General features: G+C 37.8%; 1 protein-coding gene across 4 annotated transcripts in view; it reads left to right on the top strand.

The window, feature by feature from the left end:
• TRPM7 (transient receptor potential cation channel subfamily M member 7) overlaps nt 1–21,078 on the top strand; it is a 116,526-nt gene that overhangs the window by 5,923 nt on the left and 89,525 nt on the right. For all 4 annotated transcript variants that reach the window (XM_034660988.1, XM_011226462.3, XM_034660987.1 and 1 more), the window contains exon 2: nt 17,276–17,355. In XM_034660988.1, the coding sequence (XP_034516879.1) occupies nt 17,276–17,355 (80 nt within the window). The remainder of the gene's footprint in view (nt 1–17,275; nt 17,356–21,078) is intronic.

Here is a 21,078-nt window from a genome sequence, read left to right on the forward strand (position 1 = left end):
AGCAGACTCTCTGCTGAGTGCGGAGGCCTACGTGGGGCTGGATACCACAACTGTGAGATCATGACCAGAGCCAAAATCAAGAGTCACACGCTTAAATGACTGAGCCATCCAGGCCATTAAGTGCCTGTTTTAAGTTTGGTACCTAGAGGTACCCATATTCAGAATAGTTGAGATTAGTTTGGAGTGAGCATTATTTGGCTATCTGTGGGGATTTTAATTGAGTTACTTGTATGAGTTGATATAAAATAGCTTAGATATATGTCACTTTTATTATTTATTTATTTGTTTATTTGACAGAGCAGGAGAGCATAAGCAGGAGGAGCAGTAGAAGGAGAGGGCGAAGCAGGCTCCCCACCAAGCAGGGAGCCTGATGTGGGGCTTGATCCCAGCACCCTGGGATCATGACCTGAGCCGAAGGCAGGCGCTTAACCATCTGAGCTACCCAGGCGCTCCGATATATGTCACTTTTAGAAGGAGTTTTGCAGTTATTAGATTAGTTTGAATATGAATGAAATGTTTGATTTGGAAAATTGGACCTCTTCTGGTTTATCTTTATAAAAAATGATTGGTTCAAATTTGAGTTAAGCTAGTACTTTCAGTCATTTTGTTGATCCTTTGGTTCAGTTCATCTTAGATTTAGAAAATTACTCTGGATCTTTTGGGGGAATGTGTGTTTCGTTTCTTGACCATTTAAAGATTTTAGAACATTGTTGAAGAAGTTTTGGTGTATGTAGGTAAGCAATATTTTTGAAATTGGTAGACCTGGCTCTTCATATAAGCATCTTTGCCAAATCGCACTTTTAAAAAAAAAAAAAAAGAAAGATTTTATTTACTTATTTTGGGGGAGAAAGAGAGAGGGCGCACAAGCAGAGGGGAGGGCAGAGGCCGAGAGACAAGCAGACTCCCTACTAAGCCTGATGCAGGACTCGATCCCAGGACCCTGGGATCATGGACTGAGCTACCCAGGTGCCCCTCTATTTTTTGAGCTCTGCTGTTATCCTCTCTGTCTATAAAAAACAGATGATAATCTTTCTTCTACTTGATCTCAGGAGCAGTACTAGTATTGAAATTTATGAAACACTGTTTGTCCCTCCTTGCATCATGAAAACATGTTAATAACTAAACACCTCAACTATTTAGCTACCAGGCAGCTGGAAACCACAACTTGTGGAAACATAGCTCCTCATGGAAAGAAAAAAACTTTTGAGTCATGCCATTATTGGGAATATAGCAACCTTGAGCCCAGAGTTCACTGTTTGAAAAATAATGTACAGAGTGAAATTTAGTACGTTTAGTTACCTATTTTCCTCTGACAATTTGGTAGTACATTGGGAATGAATAGATGGAAAGTTATCTGAGAAGCAGACTATTAACTATAAGACTGAGGAAACATTAACTTAGACGGGAAAGATAGGGCTATAAATCACCCGTTAGTATTTGAACCATTGGTCTTCCTTGTCTTCAAGGGTATAATATGCAATACCTTATACCCAGAAGTTACTCTTGATTAAGAAAAGTGTGTAATAGGCTTTAGACAGATATTCACAATATTAGCTAACATGTATTAGCATTTAGCTGTGGTCATTGTTCTAAATGCTTTACATATATCATTGCATATTATTACACTCAAAATTCTATGAAGTAAGCACTGTTTTTTTCTCCATTATTTATGTAAGGAACAGAGAGGCAAAATCGCTCACCAAAGGTCATAAGGCCAGTAAGTGGTAGAGTAGGTATTGACTCATCAAATTAGGCACTTGAAGAAGGACCTTTAATATTCAGAGGCATGTATATTTGTGAGATCTAAGATGGCCGGTGTTATGTTAAGTAAAAAGTTAAGGTCATTTAAATGTGTTACCTTAAAAAAAATTTATTTTACCGTATTTTTTCTTCAAATGCTATAAAACTTAGAATTTCCTTTATTACCGAATTTCTTTGTAATAACCTTAGGATAGATTATTCACAATTCAGTTATATACATTGTATTTTGACAGAGTACAGAGAATTACTAGTCAGAGGGGATCATTAGTAGTTGGAAAGGTTATTAATTAAACTAAATAGATTTCTGTGACAGGTAGAACTCTTGAATAAAAACTCCAGAAACCTAATATGAACGTTACCAACAAAGTATCATACTACTCAGGGATAGAGAATAGCTTGATATGGTTTATTCATAATATGAAGGCTGCAGTTTTATAATAGAGAATGTCCTAATATTTTCTTTAGATTTCTCTTTTTCAGATTAGCTTTTGTGGCATCATCTGAAAACATATCAGTCGTCATTGAATTAGATTAATGTGATGGATCCGTTTAATTCAACAGATTCTGTTGCTTTGGGAAAAATATTTTATTAGGTAACAAGGAGCCAGGAATAAAAGTGAAGAATGTAAATTGTACTATTTGACTGCAGGTATATAACATTTTAAAATAAATGTATATAATTTGAATTCTTTAGTAATTGTTTTTTGTTATGGAATTCAGATAGAGGAAAGTGTGATCATAATATAATGGGCATCCATGTTCCTACCACGCAGGTTGAGAAATAAAATATTACCGATAAAATTGAAATCTCCCATGTACTCTATCAAAATCCCATTCCACTTTCCATTTCTGCAGATATAACTATCATCCCATTGTTCCTTTGCATGCTTTTGTAGTGCTGTCACAAATACACACACACACACACACACACACACACACACACGTCTGTATAGAAAGACCATATAACACATGTATTTGGTTTTGCAAGTTTTTGGTATTTGTAAGTTTTGTATATATGGACTTTTAATGGACTTAATTGTTTTTTTAAATCAAAAAAAGGTTTTGGAGATTTTTTCATCTTAATACATATAAGGTCTAGTTTACCCCTTTTATATTATTTTTATTTATTTTTCTTTGTCTTTATTTCCATTCAAAGTTAACATTTCTGCTTCTCTGCCAGGTAGCCTCACCATGCATGCTCATAGCAGCTTTCTAGTTAGCCTCTTCTAACTGCTGTATTATTCCATTATATGAATATACTGTTGCCCATTTTACTGTTATTGGGCAGTTTGATTGCTTCCAGTTTTTTACATATAATGATGCAGTATTCTTCTATGTATCATCTTATGTAGAAGTGTGAGAATTTTTCTAAGATGCATATATCTAGAAGAATTATAAATCATAGGATAGGTGCATCTTCAGTTTTACAGATAATTGCCAAAGTGTTGACTAAAGTAGTTGTGTGGTTTATATTCCCTATAAGGTATATGAGAGTCCCCAGTTCTTTCACTATCTTTGCCACACTTCGTTGATTGGGTTCTTTTATTTTGCTAGACTCATGAATATGAAATAATTCCTCATTGTTTTAATTTGCATGTCACTGACCTCTAATACTGAGTATTTCAGGTTATGGGTTTTTGGCAGTGGTTCCCTCCTCTCTGGTGAATTGCCTATTTATAATCTTTGCTCAGTTTTCTATTGGATTATCTTTTTCTTATTTATTTACTTGTAGAAGTTCTTTAGGTATCCTGAATCCTTTTTTTGAGGGGGGGTGGTTTATGAGCTGCAAATGTCTTCTCCAGCCTGTAGCTTTTTAATTTTTCACTTGGTTAATGGTAGGCTATTTACTTATTTTTAGATTGTTGATGTACATTGGTTTTTAATTTAGTGTAATAATTTATCAGTATTTTCTTGGTTTTTTTTTTAAGTTATTTTTAGTAATTTCCACACCCATTGTGGGGCTTAACTCACAACCCCAACTGAGCCAGCAGGCGTTCCATCATTGATTTCTTTAGAGCGTATGCCTTTTCTTTTCCTGAGGTCATAAAGTTGTTCTGGTTTTTTTGTTTTGTTTTGTTTTTGGTAGAAATTGTATTTTATATTTTATTTTTTAAAAGAGTTTATGTATTTTTTTGAGAGAGAGAGAGAGAGCACGAGTGGGAGGGAGGGGCAGAGGGAGAGGGAGAAGCAGACTTCGCACTGAGCAGGGAACCTGACGTAGGGCTCTATCCCAGAACCCTGAGATCATGACCTGAACCAAAGGCACATGCTTAACCGATTGAGCCACCCAGGTGCCCCATTTTTTGTAGAATTTTTAAAGTTTTGCTTTACACATTTTGACTTTAATCCATCTAGTATTCATTTTTGGATTTAGTGTGGTAGTTCATGTACATAGAGTAAATAGTTCATATTTTCTCCTGATTTGTATTGCTTTCTCCATCATACATCAAGTTTCCTTAAAGGCAAGTTTCTATTTCAAAGTGATTTATGCCATTGTTCTGTTTGTCGACTGCATTTACTTAATATCTTAGACTCCAAGGTATGACATGATGGCAACTGCTCATACTTTTCTTTATCAAACATTTTNCCATCAGGCTGAATGAGTAAAACTGTACCATTCAACAATGAATTTGATATATTTTTAAAGATTTTTTTTTTTAAATTTCTTTATTCGACAGAGATAGAGACAGCCAGCGAGAGAGGGGACACAAGCAGGGGGAGTGGGAAAGGAAGAAGCAGGCTCATAGAGGAAGAGCCTGATGTGGGGCTCGATCCCATAACGCCGGGATCACACCCTGAGCCGAAGGCAGACGCTTAACCGCTGTGCCACCCAGGCGCCCCTATCAAACATTTTCTATCCCACAAATCTATGGCAATATTGGGCTGTTAAACAACCTAGGTAGCGATCTCCATGAGGTTACCAGGAAAAGAAAACAGAAAATAAGGTTGGATGTAGGACTCTCTTTGCAGATATAGTTATGTATGAATTTGATTCAGTTTAATTTTTTAATATATAAAATTTGACCAAATATTTCTTATTTCCACTGAGGCTTTTCAGTAATGTCTTTAAGACCCACTTAGAGGGTTCACATAATTATCAACAATTCCTAATTATTAGTTAGTTAAGTATTTGGCAGCCAATTAAGAGAAAGAACAAAACTAAGGGCCTGTAAGAGTGCCAGAAGGTCAAATGAGTTGGGCTCTGATAGAGGAAGTCAGAGTGCCAGCCTATATCAACATTTTGCTTTGGGCTAGCCTTAGTTTTTCTTTGTTACTGGCTGTGCCATTGTTGGCAGGCATATTGACCTCTCTACAAATTTTTCACATAACTTGAAATTTCTAGGTTTGTAGTGTCATTTAACTTTTTAAAAGATTTTATTTATTTGCGGGGGGGGGAGAGGGAGCAAGAGTCTCAAGCAGACTCCACACTGAGCATGGAGCCCAACGAGGGGCTCAGTCTCACAACCCTGAGATCACAACCTGAGCTGAAACCAAGAGTTAGACACTTACCCAGCTGCACCGCCCAGGTGCCCCATCATTTAATTTTTTAAGTATATACATTTTATTACTATGCAAACTCCTTTTTGGGTTTTTTTTTTTTTCCTTTTGAGTATGGGTCACATTTTCCTTTTTTTTTTTTTTAAAGATTTATTCATTTGAGAGAGAGCACTAGCGGGGTGCGGGGTAGAGGGAGAAGCAGGCTCTCCACTGAGGAGGAAGCCCAGTGTGGGGCTTGATCCTGGGACTCTGGGATCATGACCTGAGCCAAAGGCAGATGCTTAACCATCTGAGCCACCCAGGCACCCCTTTCCTGTTTCTTCTTAAGTCTAGTAAATTTAAATTATGTCATAGACACTATGAATGTTACCTTATAGACTCTGGGATCTGTTATAGTGTTCTTGATTCTTAAAGTAGTTGTTAGGAACTCAGTGTTTATGTTCCCCCTGAATTATTTTTTGAAGCCCTAACCCTCAATGTGATGGCACTTGAAGATGGGGTCTTTGGGAGTGAGTAATTAGGGTTAGATGAGGTCGTGGGGGTAGGGGCCCTTGGAAGAAGAAACACCAGGAGCTTGCTCTCTCCACCATGGGAAGACACAGAAGACAACTCTCTGCAACCCAAGGAGAGAGCTTTTACCCAGGCACTGACCCTGTTGACACATTGATCTTGGATTATAGTTTCTATAACTATGAAAAATGAATTTTGGTTGTTTAAGCCACCTAACTTATGGTATTTGTTATGGCAGTCAGAGCAGACTAAGATAGTTGATTTACTTGACTGTACTCAAATTCCATATGCTATCTCTTTGTGGGTAGCAAAAGTGTCTGTTCAGTTATTTTATTCTTAACTGGGCTGCTTGGAGTCTGCCCCATATGCATATACGTTATAGGTCTGCTAGAGATTTGAGCATAGTTGATGTGCAGTATTTAGGATACCCTTTATGTGACTTTTTCCTTTGAAGGACTTTTCCCATTTCTTTTCCGCTGCTATTGTTGGACTTGGTATTCTGTTTTTTTAAGCCAGTAAGACTGTGGGATTTCTGTTGGAGTTTTAGCTAGTCTGGAGCGGGGCTTATCATCAGTCAAAAAGCCTTAAAAAATGGGAAACTCATTCAGTGCTATTCTTCAGTTTTAAATGTAGACTCCAATCAATTTCAGCCTGCTTTTGGTCTTTAGTACTGTTAATTAGTTGTTTTTTTGTTTTTATTTTGTCCGGAGTTTATGGTTGTTATCTGTAAGAGTTTACTAGAACTAACATAGTCTACTAGAACTAACATAGCTGGTAGCTCCTTTCTAATATTAATATGTAGAATCATAGAGTATTTTGTCGTCAAAGTAGACTGATTTCCACTTACCTTGAAGTAGAATTTTAAAAGCAGCCTTTAATTTTTCCCCCCAAATTTTGCCATTAACATCTAGGCAGGAAGGATATGCTGGTACTAACTTATGGAGAGAGTAAAATATTAGAAGGTTTATTTATAATGTGTGTGCCCCTTATTGCTGAAAGACAGGAAGAGTTTATAACTTAGGGAATTTTGAAACACTAAAAAAATTGTTGAGATTTCACAGTGTGTCATGCATTATGCTGAAACACCTTGCATGGATCATTCTGTTTTATCTTTAGAGCAACATTGTAAGGTAGGTATTGTTATTAGGTCAAAAGGTCAGAAACTTGCTTAAGGTTGCATGGATAGTAAATAACTAAGCTAGAGTTCTAAGTCAGGTTACTCTGACTCCAGAATTTCTGTTCTTTAACCACTGAAGATCACAAAGTAATCTTTCGAGTTTCTTTCTAGGGCTGGGGTGCCTGGGTGGCTCATTCTGTTAAGCGTCGGACTCTTGATTTCAGCTCAGGTCATGATTTCAGGGTCTTGAGATTGGCCCTTTGTTGGGCTCTGTGTTGGGTGTGGAGCCTGCTTAAGATTCTCTCTCTCTCCCCATCTGCCCCCCCCACTCGTTTGCACGCGCTCTCTCTCTCTCTCTCTCTCTCTCTCCCTCCCTGTCTCTAAATAAATGAAATCTTTTTTAAAAAGTTTCTTTCTTGTGCTAACATTCTGTTTGTAGTTAGTTTTTACTTTACCTAAACATTTAAGGTTAGGTATTTTCAGGTTTATGTTTATAGGGTGCCACCTATTGGTAAAATTCAGTAATGCAGCTGAGCAAAAGAAGGAGAAGTATAAAATTAGGAATTTATATATGTGTTTAGAATCCAGGGCACATTTCACTGGGTATCTGATGGCAGAGCAGAAACTCAGAATTTAAAAAAAGTGCAGAAACCTATCATTGGAAAGGATTTATAACTCTCACCTGGGGTATGTGACTATCAGGTGTGTGAAGCCAGTCCCTAATGTAATAAATGACGGCCATGAACAACAAGAATGCTGTGTGTGGGAGGAATATATTTACGTTTGACGGCTACACAAACAAAATGAAAGGCAGTAAGCCCTTGAAGTAAACAAAATTGGTGAATAAGGTAGAGTAAGCTGTAAGAGATAGTCTTGAAACATGCTAATGCAGGCACAAAATTTGGTAAAAATTTGTGAGCATCAAGAGTGATACAATTTAAGTGACTTAGCACACCGTTTCACTAAAGTTTTGGATGGATTTGCCAATTAGAAACTACTATGGAGGGGCGCCTGGGTGGCACAGCGGTTGAGCGTCTGCCTTCGGCTCAGGGCGTGATCCCGGCGTTATGGGTTCGAGCCCCACATCAGGCTCCTCTGCTATGAGCCTGCTTCTTCCTCTCCCCCTCCCCCTGCTTGTGTTCCCTCTCTCGCTGGCTGTCTCTATCTCTGTCAAATAAATAAATAAAATCTTTAAAAAAAAAAAACTACTATGGAAGATTCGAGGTTGTGAAGGGGTAGTACTGGCTGTTTGTTTAGAACAAGAATGGTAAAATGAAACTAATTTGTGAGCAAGATTTGTACTAGGTCTGAAATCCCAACAGCATTCCTGTTTTGAGTATCTATTTTACCAAAATACTCAAAAAATGAATACCTGAAGTATCTTAGGTCGATGGTATTTGGAAAAGATCATTGTTTCTGGAAAAAAGCTAGGTATATGTACTCAGAGTACTAGACTTTTTGCTCACTGGTGTTTAGGTTTTATGGTTATATATATATATGTATATATATACATATATATATATAAAATTTACTTAAATGCTTTTGCGGGCGAGGGGGAGGGACAGTGCAGAGCCTGATGCAGGGCTCAGTCTCATGACCCTGAGATCAGACCTGAGCCAGAATCAAGAGTAGAACCCTTAACTGACTGAGCCACCCAGGCACCCCTACATGCTTTTTCTATTGAAATTCCTGCAGGAAAAATAGCTTTGTTAATGAACATCTAAAATTCTTTAGCCCTACCCTTTTTTCTCCCATCATGGAAAAGCAACTCTTACTACAAGGATCTTCTGGGATGGTAGAAGTGGGTAGAGGTACATTAGTGTTGAAGAAACCATGTAGAAAAATCAGAGGGCTTGGCACATGCTTGTTGGGTTGAATTGACTGAGTAGGAGCATGAAAGATTCATGCTTTTGTGGGATTCAGAGCATGGGTTCTATACCATGCCATGTGGGCCAAATGTGGCCAAGGCCTATTTTTTATGACTTTGAGTTAAGAATGATTCTTACATTTTTTTAAGAGTTAAAAAACAAAATAAAGAATATGTGACAGAGAGGGTAAAAAAACCTAAAACGTTTACCATCACTATTTGCTGATCCCCTATTTAGAGTATAGCCATACTTCTCTAGTAGGAAATTGAAGGAAGCATCACTTTAACGGGAGAGGTGTTCATTTGGGATCAGGTAAATTGTGCATGTTGTTGAAAAATAATGATAGAGGTAAATTTGAAGAAAGGATAAGAAACGAGGACTATATTAGTAATCATTCTGTTTGGTTTTTTTTTCAAAGACATCATGCTGAACTAAAGGATTTGTAAATTATCTCTTGTATCCGTTCCTTTACTAGTCTGGGAGCCTATTGCCCCATCCCCCAAATACTGGTAGCTCTGGTTTACTTTTACTTGTCTCCCTTTCAGATGAATCTTCCTAACAAGAGCTCTGATTATTTTTATGTTAAATGCTACTTGGGATTCATTTTTTCTGTGTATAACTAACTCCTAAATTAAATGTCTGTGAAAATATTTTTATTTACTTTTAGTAAAAAGGCATAAGCTGTGAAAGGTATATATACTTGTGATTCATTTTTAGGAGTATTTCAATGAGTACATATCCAGAATTTTGCAAACCAGCATTTAGACTTAACTGGGCTATTAGTTCATTGCTGTAGAGCAGTCATTTTGAAATCTGTTGATCTAATACCTCCATCCATACCCCAGCCCTGTTTGAACAACTATAGCTAGAGTTGCTTCAGGCGGCTGCAGCTAAGGAGCAGAATAGGGGAAAAGCTAATACTAGTTAGCAGTAGTTAGTAATTAACAGTACCTTTTAGGGAGAGACAGAACTGAAAGACACCATGAGGAGGACATGCCTTCACTACCCACTGGTCCCAGAAAGAAAATGAGACATAACTTGGAGCTCCCTTAAGCCAGCTGGACCTGAAGCTGAAAGTGGAACTTGGCTATGCAGCTGACTGCCAGCCCAGTGAGAAGAGGTAAAGAAAGGAAGAACAGATAAGGGATCTGAAGATCAGAGAATTTTGTAACTTGCCTGGGGTCACAAAGAACGTAAACAGCAGAGCAGGGATTTGAACCTGACACTCTGACTCAAAAGCCTCAACTCTTAACTACATGGCTGCAGAGAAGTGAGGAAGAATGCTTATGTTGGGACTTTGAAAAACAAAAACAAAAAACAATACCTTTTAGAAGTATGTTAACCCTTCTGCTTTTGTTTTGTTTTTTCCATGTTCAGAAAATTATATGTAGAATGATCACATAGGAATTGCCTTTTTAAAGTTATTAATGTATTTCTACTCAGTGGCTTATTTAAAGCATATCATCAAGTGGTCTTGAAATACTTGCCTTAAATTTCTCTTAAAAAGTCAGTAGAAGCTTTGGAGTCAAGGCAAACTATTAGCTGTGTGACTTTGGACAATTCCCTAACGTCTATGTCTAACTAGTCTCTGCATCTATAATGTGGGGATACTAATAGTACGCAATTCGTAGGATTACTGTGAGGATAGGATGAGTTAATGCATATAAAACATTTAGAACAGTGCCCGACAAACACACTTTATCTACTACTTAAAGTTATCTCTTGTTATTTGTACTTTGGGCAAAGGGTTTACAAAAGATGCAATGTCAACTGTGTTTTTAGGCAGCATCTTTTATGTGACATCTGGGTAAATTATATGTGGATTGGGAAACTATAGTAATAGGGGAGTCTTAGGTTTCCCTTTGTGCAGTGACTCCTGAAACTGGGCATTTCCCTTGTGGGGGACCTTGGAATCTATGAGGTTGTTACAAAGAGATGAGGTTTATGAGGCAAAGGCAGATCCTGTACCTACTCATTGTGTATCTTACCATCTTGCACTTAAGCTGTCCGCTGCATGGTTCATCTAGGGACTCCCACCAATGCGGAATAGTTGATGCTGCCTTGTTGGCAGTCTGATCTCAGTCTGTTTTTTAAGAGACCATGCCAAGTGTAGCCTGTGGTATTATGGGAGTCTTCTTTGGGTGGGTGGAGTCTTTATCTCTGTTTGAGCCTAGGAAGACCCCCCCCCCTCGTTTGTACTCCTTTGATCTTCATTTGTTATACAAAGCAAATGATAAACAACCATTATCTGGGGTGCCTGGCTTCCGCTCAGTCAGAAAAGCATGTGATTGTGACTCTTGATCTGGGGATGGTAAGTTGGGTCCCCATGTTGGGTGTAGAAATTACTCAAAACAGAACGCAGTAAAACAACCACTATCTTCAGGGAATTTGCCTTTGAAAACATTTGCCTCAAGGCGTTTTATGAACTTGTAACTGTAATAGAAGATCACTTCTGGAATATTCTACCTCTGACTTATTCTAAATTAACTGTATTTTAAGGTTTTTTTCTTTATCTTCATGTTGGGTTCTCAGAATCTGCAGATTGGTGTTTGTCATCAATTCTGGGAAATTCTTATCACCTCTTTAAACATTCCCTTTGCCCATTCTTTCCCTTTTCTCCATCTGGAACTCTAATTAAACATACATTTGACCTCTTTGTTCTGTTTTACATGTTTTTTAACAACCCCCCCCCCCCGCCTTTTAAGCAGCTTTTTTTGTGGTGTAATGCACATATTCTAAAATTTGCCCTTGGTAAGCATACAAGTTTGATGGCGTTTTGTTTTTTTTAAATATTTTATTTATTTAGTTGAGAGAGAGCATGAGCAGGGTGGCAGGGAAGGGTGGGGGAGAGGAGCAGAGGGAGAGGGAGAAGCAGAGTTCCCTCTGAGCAGGGAGCCCATGGAGGTGGGGGGGCTGGATCCAAGAACCCTGGGATCATGCCCTGACACTTAAACAACTGAGCCACGCAGGCGTCCCTTGATGGTTTTTAGTACATTTATGTAGTTTTGTAACCACCACAATACAGTTTTAGAACACTTCTGTCCTTTCACAAAGTTCTCTTGTATTTATTTGTTTGCAGTTTATCACTGTTTTTACTTTCAGCCTCAGCCATTCACTAAATTTATTGTTTCTGTGGTTTTTGACTTTTCTAGAAATTTCGTGTAAATGCAGTTATGTAATCTTATGTGCCTGACTTTTTTTACTTAATGTTTTTGAGGTGTAGCAATGTTGCGTGTTATCCTTAGCTTGTCCCCCTTTTGTTATAAGTGGTATACCATTATGTGCCTGTTTGATTTTGTTGGCTGTTACGAATATTTCTTCTATGAACATTCAGATACAATCTGTGTGAACATGTTTTCACTTTTCTTGGGAAGATACTTTGGAGTGGAATTGCTGGGTGATATGTAAGTTTAACTTTTTAATGACCATACTTTTCCTATATTATCTGTATCTGAATTACATTAATAAGTGAACAAGTAGTAAGCATATAGCAGTAAGTACAATCACTAACATGCCTTGTTTTTACAAACCATTTCTAATTTGAGATGGCAACCTTTAAATAACAAAGCACAGTATAATTTCAGTACTACTCCTGAATCCTGTATTTTTTAATAATAGCATAATGAAAATTTCATGAGTTTCAAGCAGTAGGTTTAGTTGGTCTTAGTAGAAGTTCAGCCTCACATCGTCGCATCTCAGGGCAGCACTACCAAATTATATATTTTTTTCAAGTTATAAACAGAAGTCATATGAAATGCCTTGTCTTTTCAGTTACAGGTGCTCTGTCTTAGCATCAGTATATGGTTGTGGAGTAGGATAAGGGTCTAGGATAGTAATATACTAGCAGTTTAACTGACATGGCCAGATCTTTTGGTTCTCAGGACAGTGCTCTAAATGTGATCCTGGGGATGGTGGTTCTATTACTCTGTAGTTTCATAAGGAAGTGAGGGGTTGTGGTGGAAATTGCATTTTTAAATAGTGTAAGCTTCACTAAGAAGGTGATATTTGCTCAAAGACTTGAAGGAGGTGATAGAATCGAAGTGATGAGGCAGAATGCAGAGATGCAGAGCACTAGGACGTTAAAGGTTATTGTAAGGACTTTGGCTTTTATAAAAACTCTTGAGTAAAATGTGAAGGCATTGGAGAGTCTTGAGTAGAGAAGGGACATAAGGACATATTTTTAAAGATTTTATTTATTTTAGAGAGAGAGTGGGGGAGGGGCAGAGGAAGAGGGAGAAAGTGAGGTCTTTTTTTTTTTTTTTTTTTTAAGATTTTTTTTTTTTACATGGGGGGGAGGGTCAGAGGGAGAAGCAGACTCCCCGCTGAACAGGGAGCCCATTGTGGGACTCGATCCTAGGACTCCAGGAGATCCTAGGACTCCAGGATCATGACCTGAGCCGAAGGCAGTCGCTTAACCAACCGAGGCACCCAGGCGCCCGAAAGTGATTCTTAGCGCAGAGTGTGACGTGGGGCTCCATCTCACAACCCTGAGATCAGGACCTGAGCTAAAACCAAGAGTTGGGTGCTTAACCAACTGCACCACCCAGGCACCCCAGATATTTTTTAAAATATTACTTTATGTTTAAGACTTAACTAGGTTCCCATTTAGATCTTCATATCTGTTGCATGGAAGAAAGTTGGAATCTTGGCATAGAGTTGCATGACATGAAAGATTTTGTGCATTAATAATTGTTAAAAATCTGTGTTCCAAATTGTTGTATACCCAAATACGTACCGAATAAACTCTTATATTCATTCAAAGAAAAAATATTACTTTATCTCTTTTGACGAATAGACTATAAGGTGGCAAGGGTGACATGAGTCGATTCTGGTAAGCCAGGCAAGAGGTGATGATGGCTTGGACTAGAATAGTAGCCCTGGAGGTGTGAGAAGCAGCTGGATTCTGGATGTGTTTTGAAGGCAAGCTGACAAGTTTTGCTGATGGGACTATATATGAAGTAGATAAAGAGGAAATCAAGAATGTCACTAAGATTTTTGCTTTAAAAAAAAAACAGAACTGGAAGAATAGAGTTGGCATTTACTGAGATGGGGAAGACCGTATAAGAAATGAGTGGATGAAAGGTGAGTTCAGTTCAGGCCATCTTTAAGTTTAAGATGCCTGTTGCACGTCAAAATGAAGCTGTATATATGAGCATGGAGTTTAGGGAGAGATCTAGCGTGGAAATCTAAATTTGGGAGTCATCCAATGTATTGTGATAAACTGGGTGTGAGCACTGAAAGAGTGAATATAATTGGGGGAAAAAAGTCCAAATTCTGAATGAATATAATTGGAAAAAAGAAGTCCAAAGATTGGGGAGAAGAGGGGTGCCTGGGTGGCTCAGTTGGTTAAGTGTCTGCCTTTGGCTCAGGTCATGATCGTGGGGTTCTGTGATTGAGCTCCTCATTGGGCACCCTGCTTAGTGGGGAGCCTGCTTCTCCCTTTCCCTCTGTGCTCCCCCTGCTATCCTCATGTGCTCTGTCAAATAAATAAATAAAATCTTTAAAGAAAGCAAAACAAAAAAAGACTGGGGAGAAGAGGGGAGGAATCAGCAAGGGAGATAAAAGGAGTGACCAGTGATGAGAAGACCAAACTGATGAAGATGTTTAAAAAAGGTGAGAGTGGCAACTTTGTTAAATGCTGCTGGATACATCAATGAAGATGAGTCCTGAAAAGTGATCTTTTGATTTAGAGAAAGTCATTGGTGATCTCATTGAAGCTTTTCTTTTTTTTAAAGGTTTTATTTACTTATTTGAGAGAGAGAGAGAGAGAGAGAGCGCACGCGCACAAGCAGGGGGAGACAGAGAAGCAGGGTCGCCACTGAGCAGGGAGCCGAATGTGGGACTCAGACCCAGGACCCTGAGATCATGACCTGAGCTGAAGGCAGATGCTTAACCGACTGAACCACCTAGGCATACCTTGTTGAAACTTAATTCAAAGAGGGTGGTTGGCTTGAAAGCCTGACTGGAGTGAGTTTTAGAAAGTGTGGCAGGAGAAGAAAAGGGAAAAACTTTTTTCAGTGATCTGTATTGTAGGTGGAGGCAGAAACACTGAGTGTTAGCTTGAGGGGAAGGTGGAGTCAAGCAAAGGTTTGTTGTGTTTTGTTTTTTAAAATGAGAATAATAGCATGTTGCATGTTCATGGGAATGAGTTAATAAAGAACAGAAAAAATTAAGAAGGAATTGGTGGAGAATGAATGTCCTTTAGTGAGGTGTATGAGATTGATGGCACAAGAGGACTGGTTGGACTTAAAAAGAAGTACATATAGTCACAGGAAAGAAGGCAGAATATGTGGGTATAGATACTTATTGGTGGATATATATGATAGAAGCTTGCAAACTGAGGGCTTCAGAGGGGAGGGGGGTGGGGGCATGGGATAGACTGGTGATGGGTAGTAAGAAGGGCTCGTATTGCATGGTGCACTGGGTGTTATACGCAACTAATGAATCATTGAACCTTACATCAGAAACTGGGGATGTACTGTATGGTGACTAACATAATATAATAAAAAAACATTTAAAAAAAGAAGCTTGTATAAGTTTTCTTCTTGTTGCTTAAATTTGCTCAGTTAAATGGGAAGTGAGGTCATCTGTGGAGAGAGAGAATGGGGAAGGGGTTTGGAGGTTTGAGGAGAGAAGGAAGTAGTGTGAAATCATGGACTAGGGATATATCGTGTGATTGTTGGGCATCATTAAGGAGCATTTGAGGTTTGTGGTTAGGGTTTTAAAGTGAAACTAGAGAGCATTGTTCTGTTTTGTCTAGTTACATTAACAGTAAGTAAGCAGTTATGGAGTAGTTGGGCAATTAAGTTGAATCAGGTTTGGGTTTGCCAGGTGTATTCTAGAAGCAAACATGAATTTCTGGTATAGTGAAACTAGAGAGATTCCTGCCCCCGTCCCCCCACCCCCCTTTTGGGCTAGGGAAAGCAGATTTTTCAAAGGAATACCAGATTTTAGTTAGAATAAGATGGTGGAGGGATTATGCTGAGTGAACTTTAGAATGTAGGATATTTTGCTGATTCCGCGCACTATGTTCTAGAGGTCATCCTGTGATTTTTATAACTAGGGGATCGTGATGTAATTTGTTCCCACCTAAGTGAGTCTATTTAAGCAACCATTTAGGTGGCTCAGTCGTTAAGCGGTTGCCTTCGTCTCAGGTCATGATCTCAGGGTTCTGGGATAGAGTCCCATATCAGGCTCCTTGCTCGGCAGGGAGTTTGCTTCTCTCTTTGCCTGCCCCTCCCCTTGCTTGTGCGTGCTCTCTCACTCTCTCTCTCTCTGACAAATAAATAAAATCTTAAAAAAAAAAAAAAAGAACCATTGACCTAGGAAATGAATAACAACTACTACTTCTTCCTCCTCCTCCCCCTCCTCCTTCTTTTAAGGAAATGGACATTTTGAAACGAAGAGAGAATTTCGGCAGAATTTACCAGAATTAGCATTGAGGGAATAGACTAAGGTTTATTATTAGGGTACCTGAAGGATTTGAGAGGAACCTAAAAACTTCATCAATCATAATATTGTCTAGAATGTCTCTTTTCTCAGAGGTTTCCTTTTAGAACATAGGCTCTTCCTTTTTGGACTGTCCTGATGATGCTTCTAAATTATATAGAGGATGGATTCTACAGTTTTTAATCTACTCTCTTATAATTTATAAGAGTTTCATCTGTCCCAGTACATAATGCCTCTTCCTTTTTAATCAGTCACCAGTAGCAGAATGAGGATCCAGAGTCTAAGAGTCTAAGGATCTACGCAGAAACTTAAATAGTGGTATAAAAAATTAATTTAAAAACAACTTTTAAATTTTAAAAATTATTTAAGATTTACAGTAATTGAGGGAAATGTATTAATCTTCCACTGTGACCCTAGATTTGTCTTATTCTATTAATTTTTTGCATTATGTATTTTGAGACTATTTGGTTATACATATTTAAGATTGTTACCACAATCTGGTAAATCAGTCACTTGTAATCATGTAATAACCTACCCTATCCCTATTGATGTTTAGTGTCTATTTTTCCTGGCATTATTTTTGTTTTGATTAGGATTTGCTTGGTATCTTTTTCTGTCTTTATACCATTAACCATCCATGCCCTTATGTTTTATGTATTTAACTTAGAAATTAAATATAGCTAGGTTTTATTTTTTTAGTTAAATCTGACAATCACTTTCAATTGGTTTTTAAATGATCCACTTCCCAGGATCATACCAGCCCCTCTCGATGTTTTGTCCCATATTGGAAATCTCAAACTTGATTTTCCTCCTCTCATTATGTGAAGCAAGAGTATCTTCACAGCTTATTGATTTAGTAATCTTAATCACAGTGGACTTGAATAGAATGATTGTTATATTTTAAGTGTGTTATCTTTAGTAAGTCTTTATACTCTTGGTAAATATTTAGTGAATTGGAAAAAAGTTAAATAGTATAGAACTCTTTCTTTTTATGTACTTACCGTTAAATTATTTCATTGTACTATCTGTGGGTTAATTTATAAACCATCTTTTATATAACTTTTTGTTTCAGTCCCAGAAATCCTGGATAGAAAGCACTTTGACCAAGAGGGAGTGTGTATATATTATACCAAGTTCCAAAGACCCTCACAGGTAAGCATACCTTTGTTTTTTGGGTTCTAGGAATTTAGATGTAAATTATATTGCTGTTTGCTTATTAAAAACCAAAATTATTGAAGTATTTATAGTTACTGTTAACTTTAGTGCTTACTGTTAATTATTCATTTAAGATTGAGAGGAGAGGGTACCTGGGTGGCTCAGTTGGTTGGCATCTGCCTTCAGCTCAGGTCATGATTCCAGGGTCCTGGGATCGAGACCCGTGTCGGGCTCCTAGCTCAATGGGGAGCCTGCTTTTCCCTCTCCCTACTTGCCTGCTCTCTCTCAAATAAAAAAGTAAAATCTTTCAAAAAAAAAAAAAGATTGAGAGGAGATATCATTAGCACAATATCAGTATTCTAGAGTTCTTAATGATGTTTACAGCATAAAACCTCTTTTTTAGAGTATTCGCCCATCCCTAAACTCCCCCAGATCATACTAGTATATTACAAAGATAAAGCAGTTAAGGCTCTTTTAACTGATTCACTGATAATGAGAACTTAAAAATGTGTGTTTATTTATTGAACATCTATTGAGTATCCAACACTATGCTTCATGCTAAAGAAACCAATACAAATCTAGTATTTCTTGTATTTGTTTGTCAAAATATAGATACAGCTCAGCATCTGCTAGAAAACCTATCATCAGAGATTGTAGACATCTCTAATTGACTTTTTGATCTTTCACATGGCTTTGATAATAGAAAAATTTAAAAGCCACTAGTTAAAATTCAAGAAAAATACCTCTTGAGGTATTTATTGAAGTAACCCTTTTCATAATTTTTTTCCCCTGGGGCCTAAAAATAGATAAAAGCTTAAAAGGGCAAATCAAAAAAGTTATTTCCTAGAATACAGAGAACCTCTTTTCATAGGTACTTAGGAAAAATTAGTTGAGAAAGGCATTTACAAAATTTTTGAATCTTCTTACCTTTCTCATTTCCTGTCAAACCTTGTTCTCTTTCCAGTTAACTTATCTGCAACTTTTACTTCCATTTGATATATGACTCTCACAAAAACATAGCCAAATTCAGAACTAGAACAAATAATCCTTAAATTTGAATGAAACCACAAAAGACCCTGTATAGCCAAACGAGTCTTGAGAAAGAGGAATAAAGCTGGAGGTTATCACAATCCAGTATTTCTTTTTTTTTTTTCAGTTTTTTAAAAATTTAAATTCAGTTAATTAACATATAATCTATTGGTTTCAAAAGTAGAGATCAGTGATCCATCAGTCTTATATAATACCCAGTATATCACATGCCCTCCTTAATGTCCATCACACAGTTACCCCATCCCCCACCCTTCTCCCCTCCAGCAACCCTCAGTTTGTTTCCTATGATTAAAGGTCTCTTATGGTTTGTCTCCCTCTCTGATTTCATCTTGGTTTTGTTTTTCTTCTCTTCCCCTATGATTCTCTGTTTTGTTTCTTAAATTCCACATATGAGTGAGATCATATGATTGTCTTTCTCTGATTGACTCATTTCGCTTAGTGTAGTATGCTCTAGTTCTATCCACGTTGTTGCAAATGGCAAGATTTCAGTTTTTGATGGCTGAGTAGTAGTAGTCCATTCTAAATAAATAAATAAACAAACAAACAAACCACATCTTCTTTATCCATTCATCTTTTGATGGACATCTGGGCTCTTTCCATAGTTTGGCTATTGTGGACATTGCTGCTGTAAACACTGGGGTGCAGGTGTCCCTTTGGGTCACTACATTTGTATCTTTGGGGTAAATCCCTAGTAGTGCAATTGCTGAATCATAGGGTAGCTCTATTTTCAACTTTTTGAGGAACCTCCATACTGTTCTCCAGAGCGGCTGTACCATCTTGCATTCCCACCAACAGTGTACAGTGTAAGAGGGTTCCTCTTTCTCCTCATCCTTGCCAACATTTGTTGTTTCCTGACTTGTTAATGTTAGCCGTTCTGACTGGTATAAGGTGGTATCTCATTGTGGTTTCGATTTGTATTTCTCTGATGCTGAGTGATATTGAGCATTTTTTCATGTGTCTCTTGGCCATTTGTGTGTTTTCTTTGGAGAAATGTCTGTTCTTGTCTTCCACCCATTTCTTGACAATGCCAGATTTCAAGGTACACTATGAAGCTGTAGTAATCAATATAGTATGATACTGGCACAGAGTAGACACAGATTAATAGAAAGGTATAGAAAGCCCAGAAATAAACCCAGACTTACATGGTCAATTAATATGTGACAGAGATAGCAAGAATATGCAGTGGGGGAAAAGACTGTTGTTGGGAAAAATGGACAGCTACATGGAAAAGAATGAAATTGGACTGCTTTCTTACACCATATACAAAAATACACGCAAAAAAACCCCACAAAAAGCCCAACACCTCAAAATGGATTAAAGACTTAGGTGTGAGACCTGAAATCATTAAACTTCTAGAAAAAAACAGACAGCAATCTCTTGGACATTGGCCTTAGCAACATTTTTATGGATATGCCTCCTCAGGCAAGGGAAACAAAAGCAAAAATAAACTATTAGGATTATACCAAAATAAAAAGCTTTTCCACGACAAAGGAAACTATTAATAAAACAAAAGGGCAACTTACTGAGTTGAGAAGATATTTGCAAATGGTATATCTGGTAAGAGATTAATATCCAAAATGTATGAAGGATTTATATAGCTCACCACCCAGAAAAACTGGGCAGAAGACCCAAATAGGCTTTTTTGCAGAGAAGACCTACAGATGGCCAACAGATACAAGTAAAGATGCTCAACCTCACTAATCATCAGGGAAATGCAAAGCAGAACTTCAGTGAAGTATCATCATCTCATACCAGTCAGAACGGCTAACGTCAAAAAGACAAGAAATAACAAGTGGTGGCAATGGTGTGGAGAAAAGGGAACCCTCCTGCACTATTAGTGGGAATGTAAGTTGGTGCAGTGACCCTGGAAAACAGTATGGTGTTTCCGCAAAAAAATTAAAAAATAGAAATACCATATGATCCAGGAATTCAGTATTGAGTATCTACCCAAAGAATTCAAAAACACTAATTGGAAAAGATACATGCATTCCTTTTTTTTTTTTTTTTTAAGATTTATTTATTTTAGAGAGAGAGAGAGCGGGGGGGGGGCAAAGGGAGGGAGAGAGAGTCTCAAGCGGACTTCGTGCTGAGCATGGAGCCCTGGGGTTCGATCTCAACACCCCTGAGATCACGACCTGAGCTGAAACCAAGAGTCAGATGCTTAACTGACTGCACCACCCAGACACCATGATATATGCATTCCTATATTTATTGCAGGATTATTTACAATAGCCAAGATATGTAAGCAATGTTAAGTGTTCAGCAATAGATAAAGTACAGCGTGTGTGTGTGTGTGTACATACATACATACATACACACACACACAATAGAATATTAGTCATAAAAAAGAATGAAATCTTGGTATTTGCAACAACATGGATGGACCTAGAGGTTATTATGCAAAGCAAAGTAAGTCAGAGAAAGACAAGTACCATATCATTTTACTCATATGTGGACTCTAAAAAACAGAACAAACAAGCAAAAACAGACTCATAGATACAGAGAACAAAGTGGTAGTTGCCAGAAAAGACGGGTGTAGGTATGAGGGAGGGGCTAGGGAGATGTATGAAGTAGGTGAATAAAATGAGTAAGTCACAGAGATGAAAAGTATAGCAGAGGGAATATAGTCAATAATATTGTAATAATGTTGTATGGTGACAAATGGTAACA

The sequence above is a fragment of the Ailuropoda melanoleuca genome, chromosome 5 (assembly GCF_002007445.2).
Source record: "Ailuropoda melanoleuca isolate Jingjing chromosome 5, ASM200744v2, whole genome shotgun sequence".
NCBI lineage: Eukaryota > Metazoa > Chordata > Mammalia > Carnivora > Ursidae > Ailuropoda > Ailuropoda melanoleuca.